Source organism: Coregonus clupeaformis, chromosome 3, assembly GCF_020615455.1.
Source record: "Coregonus clupeaformis isolate EN_2021a chromosome 3, ASM2061545v1, whole genome shotgun sequence".
In the NCBI taxonomy this organism is placed as follows: Eukaryota; Metazoa; Chordata; class Actinopteri; order Salmoniformes; family Salmonidae; genus Coregonus; species Coregonus clupeaformis.
Genome location: NC_059194.1, coordinates 2506495 through 2525855, shown reverse-complemented (window position 1 = coordinate 2525855; position 19361 = coordinate 2506495). Strand labels below are relative to the sequence as shown.

At 47.1% G+C, this 19361-nt stretch overlaps 1 protein-coding gene across 1 annotated transcript; it reads left to right on the top strand.

The window, feature by feature from the left end:
* The first annotated feature begins 76 nt into the window (after positions 1 to 76).
* LOC121545698 (gamma-aminobutyric acid receptor subunit alpha-4-like) lies at positions 77 to 17700 on the top strand. Its single transcript, XM_041856460.2, has 10 exons — positions 77 to 356; positions 544 to 650; positions 836 to 903; positions 1500 to 1720; positions 2871 to 2953; positions 3677 to 3820; positions 9578 to 9730; positions 11807 to 12066; positions 15151 to 15392; positions 17446 to 17700. The coding sequence occupies exons 1-10, from the start codon at positions 319 to 321 to the stop codon at positions 17453 to 17455; spliced, it is 1326 nt and encodes a 441-aa protein (XP_041712394.1). The 5' UTR covers positions 77 to 318; the 3' UTR covers positions 17456 to 17700.
* Positions 17701 to 19361: the final 1661 nt, after the last annotated feature.

Sequence of the window (19361 nt, the reverse complement as noted above, 5' to 3'; positions counted from 1 at the left end):
GGGGTCAATAATCTTGATCTAAAAATAAGTCCTTACAAATATCCTTGAAATTCCATCCAAGATTATACATTTTAACAACTGGAAGATTATAGCTCCCCGAGGATACAAGAAAACTGAACATGTTTACATTCCTAACAAGTGCCCCAGTCTAAACATGGGTTGGATTTTCTGTGCTAATCTCCTAATTCGATTACTTCACAAGTCCTTGTGTTTAAAACACATTCAGTTTAGACTAACGGAGGACGGAGAAAGGCTGGCTATTTAATTCCAACTCAAAGAGTTGACAGGGAACGTTTTTTATCACACCTGCTGCCAAAGATGGCTCTCTTGATTCAGATTTTGGTCACTTTGACCTGGTGAGTAAAATAACCTTTTTCTAATTTTATCAATGGGTAGGCCTCTATAGTTTCTTGAATGTATGTCAATTATGTATGATAATAAACATACCAATCATAATCCTAATAGGTTTACCCTACTAAGCCTATAGGTCTACACAGGGCAGTATAAACTGTCATCAATTATGATTGTATTGATTTCTTACAGTGTTGGCAGTGTCTATGGACAAGAAAGTTACGCAGGTGAAAACATCACCCGTATTCTGGACCGACTACTAGATGGATATGACAACTGGTTGCGACCAGGATCCGGAGGTGGGCCTGTCCTCCTCCTCCTCTATTCTGATGTTTTCCTATATCTTACATCTACAGAACTTTTCATTGAATAAGTAGGAAATAACATAGTCGGGCTATTACATTGTACTGTATTTTTACCTGCTTCATTTCTCAGTTTTCCATATTTTTATGGGCAACAATTAAAATCACTATATTCTTTTCAGGTATGATTACAGAGGTGAAAACAGATATTTTTGTCACCAGCTTTGGACCAGTATCAGATGTGGAAATGGTAAGAGACAAACAGCATATAACCACATAGGCTTACTGTCACATACATGTCAATTGGCAACTGTGTTTATATGTTATGTTTACATACAGTTTCTAATGCATTTATTATATATGGGTGTCCATTTAGCTTCAATGTCCACTGCACTGCTGCCTTATGGGCAGACTGTAGATTAGATAACTGTAGATTACATAATGAGCCATTTCGGTTAATTAGTCTGTTTCAATACATTAACTAGGGGAGGGTCCTGGGCTTGCGGAATGTTTATTTTAGCCTCTAAATCAATATGTCAAGCAAACTGAATGCTCAAACGGATTGATGAATGAATATCTATAGGAGGTTATTGTCATAATCATCTCATCATCTCTCTGGACTGTCTTGTCTGAATGGATTTAACTGTAGATAGTTAGTTACAAACACATTTATTATGTCTATGGTTTGGAGCAGGACCTGCATATTGCACTGTGCATTCCTCTGGCCTTCTTCAGGACTGTGGAATCTAGATTTTAGATCTACATTCTAAAGTCCAGATTCTACATTCTAGATCCAGAACCTGTCTGGTGATCAGTCATCTAATGCCTGGCCTTCTACCTCCTCAGGAGTACACCATAGACATGTTCTTCCGCCAGACCTGGGTGGACGAGAGGCTGAAGTACGACGGCGCCGTGGAGATCCTGCGTCTCAACAACAAGATGGTGGATAAGATCTGGACGCCCGACACGTTCTTCAGGAACTCCAGGAACTCCATCGCCCACAACATGACCACTCCCAACAAGCTGTTCCGCATCATGCAGAACGGGACCATCCTCTACACCATGAGGTACCCCGAGCCCTGAGCTCCTCCTCCCTGGGCCCTCCTGTAGAACCTCTTCACCATGAGGTAGCCCCTCCTCCCTGGGCCCTCCTGTAGAACCTCTTCACCATGAGGTAGCTCCTCCTCCCTGGGCCCTCCTGTAGAACCTCTTCACCATGAGGTAGCCCCTCTTCCCTGGACCCTCCTGTAGAACCTCTACACCATGAGGTACCCCGAGCCCTGAGCTCCTCCTCCCTGGGCCCTCCTGTAGAACCTCTTCACCATGAGGTAGCCCCTCCTCCCTGGGCCTTCCTGTAGAACCTCTTCACCACGAGGTAGCCCCTCCTCCCTGGGCCCTCCTGTAGAACCTCTTCACCATGAGGTAGCCCCTCCTCCCTGGGCCCTCCTGTAGAACCTCTTCACCATGAGGTAGCTCCTCCTCCCTGGGCCCTCCTGTAGAACCTCTTCACCATGAGGTAGCCCCTCCTCCCTGGGCCCTCCTGTAGAACCTCTTCACCATGAGGTAGCCCCTCCTCCCTGGGCCCTCCTGTAGAACCTCTTCACCATGAGGTAGCCCCTCCTCCCTGGACCCTCCTGTAGAACCTCTTCACCACGAGGTAGCCCCTCCTCCCTGGGCCCTCCTGTAGAACCTCTTCACCACGAGGTAGCCCCTCCTCCCTGGACCCTCCTGTAGAACCTCTTCACCACGAGGTAGCCCCTCCTCCCTGGGCCCTCCTGTAGAACCTCTTCACCATGAGGTAGCCCCTCCTCCCTGGGCCCTCCTGTAGAACCCCTTCACCACGAGGTAGCCCCTCCTCCCTGGGCCCTCCTGTAGAACCTCTTCACCATGAGGTAGCCCCTCCTCCCTGGACCCTCCTGTAGAACCTCTTCACCATGAGGTAGCCCCTCCTCCCTGGGCCCTCCTGTAGAACCTCTTCACCATGAGGTAGCCCCTCCTCCCTGGGCCCTCCTGTAGAACCTCTTCACCATGAGGTAGTCTACAGGAAGAAGTGTTTTAAATAAAATGCTTTGTAGCCCATTAAGACTGACAATTATGCCAGTACAGTGCTGCTTTGCGCAGAATAAACTAGTTGTGTTGTACTGTATGCCACGTTTTTACACAGATCTATATCATGAAATCAGAAGTCTAACGTTGTGTGTTCTATTTGTATCTCAGACTAACCATCAGTGCAGAGTGTCCCATGAGGCTCATGGACTTCCCTATGGACGGACATACCTGTCCTCTCAGGTTCGGCAGCTGTGGGTACTCAGTCTAGGATCTCCTTTGTTTGGCTCTTTTTTAAAGTAATTAGGGCTGTCAGAGTTAATCAGTTAACTCGAGTTAACTTTTTGTAATTTTATTGCACAGATGTTTTTTAATCGTGATTAATTGCATTGTCTTAAAGCGATCAAAATACACAGAAATCATCCCAAAGACATAATCTATACAGCTAAAAACAACAATGCAGGTTGACGTTGAGGTTAAAGAAAGTGTGCTTTCTCAATTTACCTAATTTTTGTAACTGTTACTTTAGACAAAATCAAGACCTCCATATTCTTGTAATATTTATTGTATGAAAATTCTTAAATTACAGTTTAATGTGAGCAAATTCAGAATTTGCGATTAATCGTGATTAATCACAGCAAATCCTGCGATTAACTCAATATTTTAAATGTTTTAGTTTGACAGCCATAAAAGTAATGTTTTGAAGTGATAGATCATAACAAAACATGAACCTGGCGTTGAGCAGAGAGAGAGAGAGTTTGCTTCATGCACTGAAACAGTAACATGCACATCCTAATGCTCCAGATTCCTCAAATTAGTTTGCTCCGTATCCCCTTTATAGTGCACTACTTTAGTGCACTATATAAGGAATAGGGCGCCATTTCAGACGCATAAAATGTTTTGTTGTTTCTGTGAACATTATATATATATATAGGAATGGTATGACAACTGAATGAACTTGTTTCTGTATACATCAGATGCGTACACGAGCAGTGAGATCACCTTTACCTGGAGGAAGGGCCTGGAAGCTTCCGTAGACTGTCCTCAGGAGTCTATCAGTCTGCTACAGTATGACCTGGTGGGACAGAAGTTATCCACAGAGACGTTCAAGTCCAACACAGGTAAGGACCCACTGTAGGCTACAATACAATTACAAACCATTGGTATACCGAGAAGCGTGTGTGTGTGTGTGTGTGTGTGTGTGTGTGCGTGCGTGCGTGCCTATCAAACTGAATATTTACAACACCTAAATTAATTAATTGTGATAATGGTGATAACCAAGACTGTAAGCTATTATAATTGTTTACATTTACACATTAACTGTAATATATGTGTGTGGACAAAATGCCACATTGTCTACGTATTTGGTATATCCAGGAAAGCACATTAAAATGTAAAATTCAGACAAAAATTCAGACAAAAAAGGATTTCCCTTAGTCATGTCTGCATCCCAAAAAGCCCCCTATTCCTATGGGCCCAGGTCATAAGTATACACTGTATAGGGAAAAGGGTGCCATTTGAGATACAGCCTATAACAGTAACAGCATCCATTACTGCTCCCACAAGCCTGCCAGTAGGTAGTACAGTATAGCAGCTTCCTCCTAAGAGCTCACATTTCCTTGAGCAGCCATCTAAGATGCTTAAGTGGTCAAGCCTAATGCGTGTGGTCTGCCTTTAGAAAAAGAACTGTGGAGCTTAGAACCCTATGAGTGATCCTAGAGAGAGAGAGAGAGAGAGAGAGAGAGAGAGAGAGAGAGAGAGAGAGAGAGAGAGAAGAGAGAGAGAGAGAGAGAGAGAGAGAGAGAGAGAGAGAGAGAGGGGGAGGGGGGGGGGGGAGAGAGAGAGAGAGAGAGAGAGAGAGAGAGAGAGAGAGAGATTCTCCAGGCAATACCCAGCAGATTCCTGGAACAGCACTGAACAGAGAGGCGAGGAGGAGGCAGTCTCCCAAAGATAGGGCTGGATTGGCCCAGTTACCATAACAGGGAGGGAGAGGACGACAACTATTTGCACATTGCTAAAACACTGATAATATAACACTTGAAATGTCTATCTTTTTTTAAACCTTTTTGAGTTTACTGTTAATTTCTAATAGTTTTTTGTTGATGTTGTTAAATTAGTTTCTTCTCACTTTAGTTTATTGTTTATTTCACTTGCTTTGGCAATGTAAACATATGTTTCCCATTCCAATAAAACCCCCTCTAATTGAATTGAGAGAGGGGGAGTGTTTAGACAGAGTGTTGTGATTCTGGTGCTGTCTCACACTATATTTCCTTCCCCCGTCCCATTCTCTCTCTCTCTCTCTCTCTCTCTCTCTCTCTCTCTCTCTCTCTCTCTCTCTCTCCTCTCCTCTCTCCCTCTGTCTCTCTCTCCCTCATCCCTCTGCACCCCACCTCTTCTCTGTCACAGGGTGGGGGGTTATTCTTCTCTGATCTGCTCTGTCACAGGGTAGGGGGTTACATAGCTAGAGGACTCCTAATATCTCCAGGATTGATAAGGATACTTTTTTGTCTTTATCTGTTGTGGTCTAGTGCTGTCTTTTTGCTAGCTAGGGCCATATACTTTAAGTGCTGCCTGTCTTCCCAGTGGCCTACCTGGTGTGTGAACTGCTGACTGCTCATCATTTGCAGATAGTTGTTGACACATCAACCAGGATAAAGGGGCGGGGCAATTTGTGACTTGTTTTGGTAATCAGTGGCTGTATTGGAGCGGGAGTGGTTTCACCTCTCCTAGGCAATCAGCAATTAATACCGGGAGGTGTGCTCTCCACTTCTGCTAGGCAAATAGCAATGAGTGTTAGTACTTCAGTCTCCCGTGGTTTCACAGCGACTGCTGTAAGCGGCGGCTGTGTCAGTTTTGTCACAAAACTAAGATCATCGCCGAAACAAAGACGGTTCTGCCGAGTTGTTCTGCGGGAGGAAGGAGAGGAAGGCTCCACACCACTCTCTCACTTGAGTGTTTTACCTAGTTCTTTTCAGATCTAATTTGTTTTCTTTTTGTAGCTTTGGCAACTATGTGTGTTTTCTATACCAGTTTGCACCTCTCCCTGTAGGCTTTACAGACACTCCCCACCCCTTGGCTGCTACCCTTCTAATTTAGTGTACCCTGGCAGCATTTGGAAATGCTGATCTGTGGTCAAGAACGCTGAGTTCATCTCAGCCTATGCTTCCCTTCAGTCCCTTCACTTTTTGGCCCTGACTGAGAGATGGATCACCCCAGAGAACACTGCTACTCCAGCTGCTCTTTCTTCATCTGACTACGTTTTCTCTCATAGTCCGAGAGCATCTGGTCGTCATGGTGGAGGCATAGGGCTAATCATTTCTCTATTCTCCCTCTCTCACCTCTCCATCTCCTCATTTGAATTCCATGCTGTCACAGTCACTTGTCCACTCAAGATTAACATTGTTATCATCTATCGCCAACCAGGTGCCCTTGGAGAGTTCCTCAATGAGCTTGACACCTTGATAAGCTCATTTCCTGGCGATGACTCACCGCTCTTCATCCTTGGCGACTTCAACCTCCCAACATCTGCCTTCGATTCATCCATTTCTTTCCAACTCTCTCTTTCCCCTCCTTGCCTCTTTTCACTTCACCCTTTCCCAATCCCCTCCAGCTCACAAGGCAGGCAATACTCTTGACTTTATCTTTACTAGAGGCTGTTCGCCTACTAATCTCACTGCAACCCCCTCCAGGTCTCCCCTTCACTACTTTGTTACCTTTTCTGGCTCCCTTTCTATGCGCCGTCGCAATCTTCGCTCTCTCTCTCCCACTACTCTCTCCTCTTCTATCATATCATCTCTCCCTTCTGCTAAATCCTTCTCCCTCCTGTCTCCTGATTCTGCCTCTTCGACCCTACTCTCCTCCCTTTCCGCATCCTATGACTCTCACTGCCCCCTTTCCTCCCGGCTGGCTCGGCCCTCCCCTCCTGCTCCGTGGCTGAGTGACTGATTGCGAGCTTACAGAACAGGGCTGCGGGCAGCTGAGCGAAAAAGAGTGGAAAAACTAAACTTCTGGAGGACATATCATCCTTTCACGTCCTTCCTCTCTACCTTCTTTTCCTCTGTATCCGGTGCTAAAGCCACTTTCTGCCACTCTAAATTTCAAGCTTCTGCCTCTAACCCTAGGAAACTATTTTCCACCTTCTCCTCCCTCCTTAATCCTCCACCACCTCCTCTTTCCTCTCTGCAGACGACTTTGTCAACCACTTTTGAAAAGAAGGTTGACGACATCTGCTACTCATTCACTCAGCCTATTGAGTCCACTGGTCTCACTCACACAGAACTACCCTACGCCTCTTTCTATCCCCTCTCTCTCCAGATGACATCCTGCGACTAGTGAGGTATGGCCGCCCGACAACTTGCCCACTCGACCCAATCTCCTCCTCCCTTCTCCAGACCATCTCTGGAGACCATCTCCCATTCCTCACTTCCCTCATCAACTCATCCCTGACCGCTGGCTGAGTCCCCTCTGGCCCGAGTCGCTCCCCTCCTCAAGAAACCAACACTCAACTCATCTGACATAAAAAACTACAGACCTGTATACCTTTCTTTTCTTTCCAAAACACGAGCGTTCTGTCTCTGACCAACTCCCTCGTTATCTCTCTCAGAACAATCTTCTTGACCCTAACCAGTCAGGCTTCAAGACGGGTCACTCAATCGAGACTTCTCTTCTCTGTGTCACGGAGGCTCTCCGCACTGCCTTAGCTGACTCTATCTCCTCTGATTAGGCACAGGTCCTAATCCAGGCACTTGTCATCTCCCGTCTGGATTACTGCAACTCGCTGTTGGCTGGGCTCCCTGCCTGTGCCATTAAACCCCTACAACTCATCCAGAATGCCGCAGCCCGTCTGGTGTTCAACCTTCCCAAGTTCTCTCCCGTCACCCCCTCCTCCGCACACTCCACTGGCTTCCAGTTGAAGCTCGCATCCGTTACAAGACCATGGTGCTTGCCTATGGAGCAGTGAGGGAACGGCACCTCCGTACCTTCAGGCTCTGATCAGTCCCTACACCCAAACGAGGGCATTGCGTTCATCCACCTCTGGCCTGCTGGCTCCCCTTCCTCTGCGGAAGCATAGTTCCCGCTCAGCCCAGTCAAAACTGTTCGCTGCTCTGGCACCCCAATGGTGGAACAAGCTCCCTCACGACGCCAGGACAGCGGAGTCACTCACCACCTTCCGGAGACATTTGAAACCCCACCTCTTTAAGGAATACCTGGGATAGGATAAAGTAATCCTTCTACCCCCCCAACATTTTTTTTTTTTTAAGTGGTTATCCCACTGGCTATAGGGTGAATGCACCAATTTGTAAGTCGCTCTGGATAAGAGTGTCTGCTAAATGAAGTAAATGTAAATGTAATGTTCTCATCCTCCTAGATCTATCCACTGCCTTTGACACTGTGAACCATCTGATCCTCTTCTCCACCCTCTCAGGCCTGGGCGTCTCAGGCTCTGCACACTCTTGGATTGCATCCTACCTGGCAGGCCGTTCCTACCAGGTGACGTGGAGAGGATCTGTGTCTGCACCACGTTCTCTCACCACTGGTGTCCCCAAGGGGCTCGTTTCTAGGCCCTCTCCTCTTCTCTCTATACACCAAGTCCCTCGGCTCCGTCATATCCTCACATGGTCTCTCCTATCATTGCTATGCGGATGACACTCAACTACTTTTCTCCTTCCCCCTTCTGACACCCAGGTGGCATCTCTGCGTGCCTGGCAGATATCTCAACTTGGATGTTGGCCCAGCACATCAAGCTCAACCTCGACAAGATGGAGCTGCTCTTCCTCCCGGGGAAGGCCTGCCCGCTCAAAGACCTCTCCATCACGGTTGACAACTCCAAAGTGTCACCCTCCCAAAATGCAAAGAACCTTGGCGTGACCCTGGACAACACCCTGTCATTCTCTGCAAACATCAAAGCAGTGACTCACTTATGCAGGTTCATGCTCTACAACATCCGTGGAGTACGACCCTACATCACACAGGAAGCGGCGCAGGTCCTAATCCAGCCACTTGTCCTCTCCCGTCTGGACTACTGCAGCTCACTGTTGGCTGGGCTCCCCGCTTGTGTCATCAAACCCCTGCAACTTATCCAGAACGCTGCAGCCCACCTGGTTTTCAACCTTACCAAGTTCTCTCATGTCACCCCGCTCCTCCGCACAGTCCACTGGCTTCCAGTCGAAGCTCGCATCCACTACAAGACCATGGTGCTTACCTACGGAACAGCAAGAGGAACTGCCCCTCCCTACCTTCAGGCTATGCTCAAACCCTACACCCCAACCCAAGCGCTCCGTTCTTCCACCTCAGGTCTCTTGGCCCTCCCACCCCTACGGGAGAGCAGCTCCCGCTCAGCTCAGTCCAAGCTCTTTTCTGTCCTGGCACCCCAATGGTGGAACCACCTACCCCCTGTAGCTAGCTAGGAAAGCCGAGTCCCTGCCCATCTTCGGAAAACATCTGAAACCCTACCTCTTCAAACAGTATCTTAAATAATCCTCCTCCTCACCTCAACCCCCCTCTGATTCTACTGATAGCTATTTTACTGAGGAACAATTGACTTTCTATGCCTGTGGTATGTAGCTTAAGATGACTGCACTAACTGTAAGTCACTCTGGATAAGAGAGTCTGCTAAATGATGGAACAAATGTTATTCTTCTCTTATTTGCTCTGTCTCAGGGTAGGTGGTTTTTCCCGTCCCGCGTCCAGTCAGATACAGTATCTTCTCTATACGTCTCTAATTGGTTATACATTTATCTCTACAGCCTTTCCAGGTCCAAGGACACCCAAGGACAATTCTCCTCTCCTCTCACTCCATATCTTCTTCTTCCCTGTATCAGTGTTGTGTTCTCTCTCACCGCTGCTCTCTACTGATACCTATCCTGTTTGTCTTTCAGGTGACTACTCTGTCATGGTAGTCCATTTTCTTCTACAGAGGAAGCTAGGCTACTACCTGATTCAGACGTACATCCCTCTGATTATGGTGGTGGTGCTGTCACAAGTAGCCTTCTGGATCAACAAAGAGTCTGTCCCTGCACGCACTGTGGCTAGTATGATAACAACCCTCTGTCCCTGTGGCTAGTATGATAACAACCCTCTGTCCCTGTGGCTGGTATGATAACAACCCTCTGTCCCTGTGGCTGGTATGATAACAACCCTCTGTCCCTGTGGCTAGTATGATAACAACCCTCTGTCCCTGTGGCTGGTATGATAACAACCCTCTGTCCCTGTGGCTAGTATGATAACAACCCTCTGTCCCTGTGGCTGGTATGATAACAACCCTCTGTCCCTGTGGCTGGTATGATAACAACCCTCTGTCCCTGTGGCTGGTATGATGACAACCCTCTGTCCCTGTGGCTGGTATGATAACAACCCTCTGTCCCTGTGGCTAGTATGATAACAACCCTCTGTCCCTGTGGCTGGTATGATAACAACCCTCTGTCCCTGTGGCTAGTATGATAACATCCCTCTGTCCCTTAGTCTCTCTCTGTCTCTCTCTGTCTCTCTCTATCTCTCTCTATCTGTCTCTGTCTGTCTCTGTCTCTCTCTCTGTCTGTCTGTCTCTCTGTCTGTTGCTCTGTCTGTCTGTCGCTCTGTCGCTCTCTCTGTCTGTCTGTTGCTCTGTCTCTCTCGCTCTGCCTCTCTGTCTCTCGCTCTGTCTCTCTCGCTCTGCCTCTCTGTGTCTCTCTCTGTGTCTCTCTCTGTCTCTTTCTCTCTGTCTCTCTCTCCGTGTCTCTCTCTCTGTCTCTCTCTATCTGTCTCTGTCTGTCTCTGTCTCTCTCTCTGTCTGTCTGTCTCTCTGTCTGTTGCTCTGTCTGTCTGTCGCTCTGTCGCTCTCTCTGTCTGTCTGTTGCTCTGTCTCTCTCGCTCTGCCTCTCTGTCTCTCGCTCTGTCTCTCTCGCTCTGCCTCTCTGTGTCTCTCTCTGTGTCTCTCTCTGTCTCTCTCTCTCTGTCTCTCTCTCCGTGTCTCTCTCTCTGTCTCTCTCTCTGTGTCTCTGTGTCTCTGTGTCTCTCTCTCTCTGTCTCTCTGTCTGTCTCTCTCTCTCTCTCTCTCTGTGTCTCTCTCTCTCTGTGTCTCTCTCTGTGTCTCTCTCTCTGTGTCTCTCTCTCTCTCTGTCTCTCTGTCTGTCTCTCTCTCTCTGTGTCTCTCTCTCTCTGTGTCTCTCTCTGTGTCTCTCTCTGTGTCTCTGTCTGTGTCTCTCTCTCTCTCCACGTGTAATAAGTGTAGCCTACACTGCTTTTTGAGGTCGGTTTGATTATTAAAAACATATCCTGGTTTTTGGTTTCAATTATGTTCTTAAACATTAAATGCATTATAAAATAATTACATTAAAGTGATTAGAGCTTTTTAATGGAAATTCCAAAGCCAAAAATAGTGAACATTCAATTGCCAAAATATTCCATTGTCTCTGTCAGGTCCACATAGAAAAATAGGATATTACTATGCAATAATAATATATTTTATTTGAGGACTTTATAATTGTTCATTCCTTAAAGTCTTCATCTCTGCTCAGGCAGTAGCAGCCAGCCAGCCAGCCAGACAACCATCTAACATTATCTCTGTTCCCCCCCCATACTGTACTGTCTTTAGTAATCCTATTTAGCTAGGCTAGCCTGCCTAAGTATGCTGCAGAGCTGTCTGACTAAATCATTTGACTAGTTTTTCAAAGTAGATAAGGCAGACTTTCAACAACTGTCTCTATCCCACTCTCTCGTCTTTGGGTTGTGTACATTCCTCTCTCATGCAGCGGCGTATGTGGTCTGTGTGTATCTAACCTAATGTAGCAGGTGTAAACATTTATCCATCTCTGTCTGAGCCTGAAAAGAACATGCACAATTTCACCGTTTTTTAATAACAGAATAATATATTTAATGGTTATGAGGGTACCCCAAGTTACATTCTAAGGATTATGTATGGGGATGCCCAAAATGAGTTATGGGGAGGCCCCAGACCCTATCTTTGGGTACTCACTATTGAATACGTGATCTTTAACCCATCCTATAATTTATCAGGGCATCCCTGAATGAAAATGTGTAATTGGAACCCTGTCTCAAACACAAAGATATGATAGTGTTCTAATTCTGTTTCTATGGTCTCCATCTCCCCCTATCCTAACAACCAACAGGCATCACCACGGTCCTCACCATGACAACCCTCAGCATCAGCGCCCGCCAGTCTCTGCCCAAGGTGGCCTACGCTACAGCCATGGACTGGTTCATCGCCGTGTGTTTCGCCTTCGTGGCGTCCGCGCTCATCGAGTTCGCCGCCGTCAACTACTTTGCTACGCTGGAGGCCAACAGACTGAAGAAGAACGCCAGGCAGAAGAAACTGGAGGTCCTGGCTGAAGCAAGATATGATGAGGAGGAGGATGAGAGTGCTTCATCTGTAAGTTATTTACTGGATGGGATGGGTGGACACACACTCACAAATACACAGACGTGGTTAGGGATTGGTAGCTAGGGGTTTTACAGTATGCAGCTGTAAGTGTAACGAGCAGCATTTACCAAGGCTGGCTCTCCCCATTCAACTACAGAACACCATCACTAAGGCTCTCCCCATTCAACTATAGAACACCATCACTAAGGCTCTCCCCATTCAACTATAGAACACCATCACTAAGGCTCTCCCCATTCAACTATAGAACACCATCTCTAAGGCTCTCCCCATTCAACTATAGAACACCATCACTAAGGCTCTCCCCATTCAACTATAGAACACCATCACTAAGGCTCTCCCATTCAACTACAGAACACCATCACTAAGGCTCTCCCCATTCAACTATAGAACACCATCTCTAAGGCTCTCCCCATTCAACTATAGAACACCATCACTAAGGCTCTCCCCATTCAACTATAGAACACCATCACTAAGGCTCTCCCCATTCAACTACAGAACACCATCACTAAGGCTCTCCCCATTCAACTATAGAACACCATCACTAAGGCTCTCCCCATTCAACTACAGTACACCATCACTAAGGCTCTCCCCATTCAACTACAGTACACCATCACTAAGGCTCTCCCCATTCAACTATAGAACACCATCTCTAAGGCTCTCCCCATTCAACTACAGAACACCATCACTAAGGCTCTCCCCATTCAACTACAGAACACCATCACTAAGGCTCTCCCCATTCAACTATAGAACACCATCACTAAGGCTCTCCCCATTCAACTACAGTACACCATCACTAAGGCTCTCCCCATTCAACTACAGTACACCATCACTAAGGCTCTCCCCATTCAACTATAGAACACCATCACTAAGACTCTCCCCATTCAACTATAGAACACCATCTCTAAGGCTCTCCCCATTCAACTACAGAACACCATCTCTAAGGCTCTCCCCATTCAACTATAGAACACCATCTCTAAGGCTCTCCCCATTCAACTATAGAACACCATCACTAAGGCTCTCCCCATTCAACTATAGAACACCATCTCTAAGGCTCTCCCCATTCAACATCATAACACCACACATTAAATGGTGATGCACACAGTTGTCATGCTCTCATATCTTTGTGGAGGTAGATAGCTAGCTATATGCTGTATTCTATATGCTATATACTATATGTTATATGCTATATGCTAATCCAGTAAGTCACTGTGCATGGTAGGCTGGCATCCTTCTAGAGTTTGCTCACGTCTTAGTAGTGTTAGGCTCATGGTCAGATGTTTCTACATAGGCTGAGTGAGTGACGTCTTAGTAGTGTTAGGCTCATGGTCAGATGTTTCTACATAGGCTGAGTGAGTGACGTCTTAGTAGTGTTAGGCTCATGGTCAGATGTTTCTACATAGGCTGAGTGAGTGACGTCTTAGTAGTGTTAGGCTCATGGTCAGATGTTTCTACATAGGCTGAGTGAGTGACGTCTTAGTAGTGTTAGGCTCATGGTCAGATGTTTCTACATAGGCTGAGTGAGTGACGTCTTAGTAGTGTTAGGCTCATGGTCAGATGTTTCTAATGAGTGTGAAAATGAACAGAGTACAACTAGGAGCTCAGAGCTGTACTGAAGGTGTGCGCCCCAAATGGCACCCTATTCCCTACATAGTGCACTACTTTTGACCAGAGCCCTATGGGTCCTATGGTCCTGGTTAAAAGTAGTGTACTATGTAGGGTATAGGGTGCCATTTGGGACGCAACCCTAGAGTACTGAGCTCCTCCCTGTGTAATCTCCGTCTTCCTATGGGCATTGTACATCCACCCCTAACCCTCCACCCCTCCTCTACGTCCACCTCTAACCCTCCAACCCTCCTCTACCTCCACCCCTAACCCTCCAACCCTCCTCTACGTCCACCTCTAACCCTCCACCCCAACCCTCCTCTACCTCCACCCCTAACCCTCCACCCCTCCTCTACCTCCACCCCTAACCCTCCACCCCTCCTCTACCTCCACCCCTAACCCTCCACCCCTCCTCTACGTCCACCTCTAACCCTCCAACCCTCCTCTACCTCCACCCCTAACCCTCCACCCCTCCTCTACCTCCACCCCTAACCCTCCAACCCTCCTCTACCTCCACCCCTAACCCTCCAACCCTATTCTACCTCCAACCCTAACCCTCCACCCCTCCTCTCTATCCACCCCTAAACCTCCAACCCTCTATGTCCACCCCTAACCCTCCAACCCTCCTCTACGTCCACCTCTAACCCTCCACCCCAACCCTCCTCTACCTCCACCCCTAACCCTCCACCCCTAACCCTCCACCCCTCCTCTACCTCCACCCCTAACCCTCCACCCCCTCCTCTACCTCCACCCCCTAACCCTCCACCCTCCTCTCGTCCACCTCTAACCCTCCAACCCTCCTCTACCTCCACCCCCTAACCCTCCACCCCTCCTCTACCTCCACCCCTAACCCTCCACCCCAACCCTCCTCTACCTCCACCCCCTAACCCTCCACCCCTCCTCTACCTCCACCCCTCCCTCTACCTCCACCCCTAACCCTCCAACCCTCCTCTACCTCCACCCCCTAACCCTCCACCCCTCCTCTACCTCCACCCCTAACCCTCCACCCTCCTCTACGTCCACCTCTAACCCTCCAACCCTCCTCTACCTCCACCCCTAACCCTCCACCCCTCCTCTACCTCCACCCCTAACCCTCCACCCCTCCTCTACCTCCACCCCCTAACCCTCCAACCCTCCTCTACCTCCACCCCCTAACCCTCCAACCCTCCTCTACCTCCACCCCTAACCCTCCAACCCTCCTCTACCTCCACCCCTAACCCTCCAACCCTCCTCTACCTCCACCCCTAACCCTCCAACCCTCCTCTACGTCCACCTCTAACCCTCCACCCCAACCCTCCTCTACGTCCACCCCTTACCCTCCAACCCTAACCCTCCACCCCTCCTCTCTATCCACCCCTAAACCTCCAACCCTCTATGTCCACCCCTAACCCTCCACCCCTAACCCTCCACCCCTCCTCTACCTCCACCCCTAACCCTCCACCATCTCCCCACCCTACTCTGTCCCCCCAGCCCCTGTCAGAGCGTGGGGGCCTGAAGAAGAGGTATAACTCCATAGCCCAGAGTGAGACGGACACTGGCCCTCCAGTGCCCATCTTCCTGCAGCAGGGTTCAGCTGTGCCCCCCATCCCAGCGCTGGCTGGCACTAGCCCCATAGACCAGTACTCCCGCATCATGTTCCCCCTGGCCTTCGCACTCTTCAACCTGTTCTACTGGATCATATACCTGGGCAAGGACACTATGGAACAGGCCAGGTATGAGTTAATAAAGTCTCTACTCTGTTATATTAGGACACCATGGAACAGGCCAGGTATGTTGATGAAAAATTGGTGGCTAAACTTGTAGGATATACAAAGATCATCAAAAAATAATTGCATTTTCAGGCCAGAAACAGTTTATCTGACATTGTCTATGACCCTCAAACTCAGCTCTGGACCTCAAAGCCAGTTCCACTACATTTTTTCATTGTTCCCCTCTAGTCAGGGACTGATTTAGACCTGGGACACCAGGTGTGTGCAGTTCATTATCAGGTAGAACAGAAAACCCAGCAGGCTCCTGACCTCGTAGGGTCAGAGTTGAATAGCCCTGGCCTATGACACTAAAATACTACAAGTAGTGAAAAGACTCTGGTGTTTCATTGCAATGAATAACAGATAGGGTGACTTTTAGGTCACAGAACAAAACATTGCCCTTTAATATATGATTTTATGTTAGGACCTTCTCACCTGTGTTACTGTTTAATGTTAGGACCTTCTCACCGGTGTTACTGTTAAATGTTAGGACCAGAGCCCCCCATAGGGTGCCATTTGGGACACGCCCTGAATCAGCTGCATATTGGACCATTCTGAATCTGTATCCACAACACAGACCCACCGCATGTAATTATGCCTTCTCCTCTCTGGTGATGATCTGCAGCAGCGTAACAATTACTACCCACTGTTTTTGTCAAATACTTTTATCCAGACAGTAAAGACATGAATTATGAGAGAGAGAGAGAGAGAGAGAGAGAGAGAGAGAGAGAGAGAGAGAGAGAGAGAGAGAGAGAGAGAGAGAGAGAGAGAGAGAGAGAGAGAGAGAGAGAGAGAGAGAGAGAGAGAGAGAGAGAGAGAGAGAGAGAGAGAGAGAGAGAGAGAGAGAGAGAGAGAGAGAGAGAGAGAGAGAGAGAGAGAGAGAGAGAGAGAGAGAGAGAGAGAGAGAGAGAGGAGAGAGAGAGAGACGGAGAGAGAGAGAGAGAGAGAGAGAGAGAGGGAGAGAGAGAGAGAGAGAGAGAGAGAGAGAGAGAGAGAGAGAGAGAGAGAGAGAGAGAGAGAGAGAGAGAGAGAGAGAGAGAGAGAGAGAGAGAGAGAGAGAGAGAGAGAGAGAGAGAGAGAGAGAGAGAGAGAGAGAGAGAGAGAGAGAGAGAGAGCTCACCTTTTACATAAGGTTTACCTGGGGGCTGGCAAAACACCAGTCAGTGCATGAGTCCCAATAGCACCCTATTCCCTATATAGTGCACTACTTTTGACTGGGACCCATAGAGCTCTGGTCAGAAGTAGTGTACAACGTAGGGAATAGGGTGCAGACAGTCATTTTAATAATATTTCTCCTCCACTGGGAATGGATTTGAGAGACAGGAAAAGCAACTTTTCTCCTCTTGTGACTGAGCCACTTAGAGAACACAAAGCTCTGTCTGACTGAGAGAGGGAGACGCACACACACACACACATATAGATTATACAGAGACAAGAGGGAGAGAGACTACAGAGAGATGGAGAGGAAGAGAAGAGAGGGAGGGGGAGAGATGATGAGGGAGAGAGACTACAGAGAGATGGAGAGGAAGAGAAGAGAGGGAGGGGGAGAGATGATGAGGGAGAGAGAGAGACACACACACAGACAGAGGAAGCAGTCGTTACGTAAGAGCGTGGAGTGTAAATCTGCCCATCATGTTCCTGTCACAGAATGTTGATGCTTGTTTTGTTGACAACGTTCTGCACTACAAGGACAGAGACAAGATGGTGGACCCTGTTAAGGACAGAGACAAGATGGTGGACCCTGTTATAGCTACTGGAGCTGAAGTCTTCAACTCTTATTCTCTAAGTCTCTGACTTTGGAGTTTTCAAGAGTATATTCAGAGGACAGATGGCATAGAGTCTCTGACTTGGTACCTTTTTAAGTATAGAGAGCGAGAGAGAGCATTACTGTAATTTACAGTATATCATTATCAGTGAAAGATATCTACATCTTTAATCTTTCTCTGTGTGTGTGATTTGCCCTGCTCTCAATCCTCATGCTGTGTGTTTCTGTCTCTGTGTGTTTCTGTCCTTGCAGAGAGGATTGAGCCCCTTGCTCCAACTGATGTCATCTACGGGGCATGTTCTGTAGACACCTTGTTCGTTCATCGCTGTCCTTCGCTCTACCAACAAGTACTCAACATTCACATTACTTTCAGTCCACGCAGGAAATGAATACAAAAACCTATTTATGTTCAGACCTACTCGGATAAGTTATTGGCACAGCGGCAGGTAGCTTAGTGGTTAAGAGCGTTGTGCCAGTAATCGAAAGGTCGCTGGTTCTAATCCCCGAGCCGACTAGGTGAAAAATCTGCCGATGTGCCCTTGAGCAAGGCACTTAACCCTAATTGCTCATGTAAGTCGCTCTGGATAAGAGCGTCAGCTAAATGACGTAAATGTAATGTAAATGTAAACATGGATGCATTTGGTACTTCTGATTCTCCAGCATCCCTAAAGACACACACCAACACACACACACGCGCGAAGAAACACACATATAAAAAATAAGTGGATGATATAATCTATGATGTCTGTAACTGGTGATGCAACAGTGAACCAACGCTGTTCAGAAGCCTGCTGTCCTCTACAGAGTCACAGGCCCCAATACAACACTGATCAAAGAGACATGAAGAGGAGCAGAGCCTCTCCTCTCCTTTCCTCTCCTCCCTCACCTCTCCTCTTTCCCCCTCTCCTCTCCTCTCCTTTTTTCCTTTATTCTATTTTGTATTGCATGGCCTGCGAAATAGAACTCTACTCAACTTGACAATATGAATTGTGGGACTCACTGACTGAATTTCTATATTTCTATATCCTCTCTCCTCCCCAGTCATGTCTCTAGTTCTGGTTGTATAAAAGGGGCAGTGCAGCCAAAAACTTGATTTTACAGTTTGTTTTAATCATATTTCCACACTTGAGGTCAAAATAACACTCTGAAATTGTGGGGGGAAGATTCAGAATGTCCTCATTGCCACCCAGAAAAATGTGTCTTGTTTATGTGTATTTCACACTATGTTGAGGTAAAAATCTGAGTATAATGCTTGTATGGATGTCAACCCCAACACATGTTCATGTCATCGTCACCAATCAACTGCATTACAGTTAAAAATGACTGACTACCACCACCGATTTCTGTATGCTAGCTATGCTACCAGTTTATACAAACGTGAGTTAGCATTTAGGAGTCACTTCTTCTAAACCTGAAAAGGGACAAATTCTAAATGTTACGCAGCGAAAACAGTCAAATGTATCCAAATCGGACTTAACTAACCACATTGTGGGCCTGTTATAATATATAAATCATTACTAATTTGAAGAATATCCATTTTGTTAGGTCAGATTTGTTGAATGTGCGCCAATATGGTCAATGGAACGGTCTGCGTTGCACTGACCCCTTTACCGCATCTATGGAGTTTTTGGCCCACAGCATGACATCACAATCTGATCTGATTATGCTGACCAATGACCAGTGATCTTTTATTTGCATATTAATCTTCCTACTTTGAAGGGGTTAGCGGGTTAGGCTCTAGAGTCTAGAAGATCCTATCTGCCAATCAGGACTGTGTATGTAAATATATTTAATTTTTGTATCAACACGCCCACACGGTCAGACTGAGCATTTCAATGGAAAAAGGAAGCTCAGGGAAATAAATTATACAAATGTATATGTGGAGTTATTTTCATGAAATAAACACACACAGTGATTTATTAGACACACAGTGATGATTTAAAAAATCAAATTAAAAAGACTGCATGGGGGGCTTTAAAACACTGATGATTCATAGTGCCCAGATAGGCCTGTGAAAACACTGCATACACATAACCTGGGGGATTACCTTGGCTTTTATTATAGTGCTTTTTATTTTCTATGTTGATATGATATTTCTATTACAGCTGCTGTGTTTGTGTAGCCTCTTTAATACACTCAGGCACCATATTTAGATTTGGATGTAATAT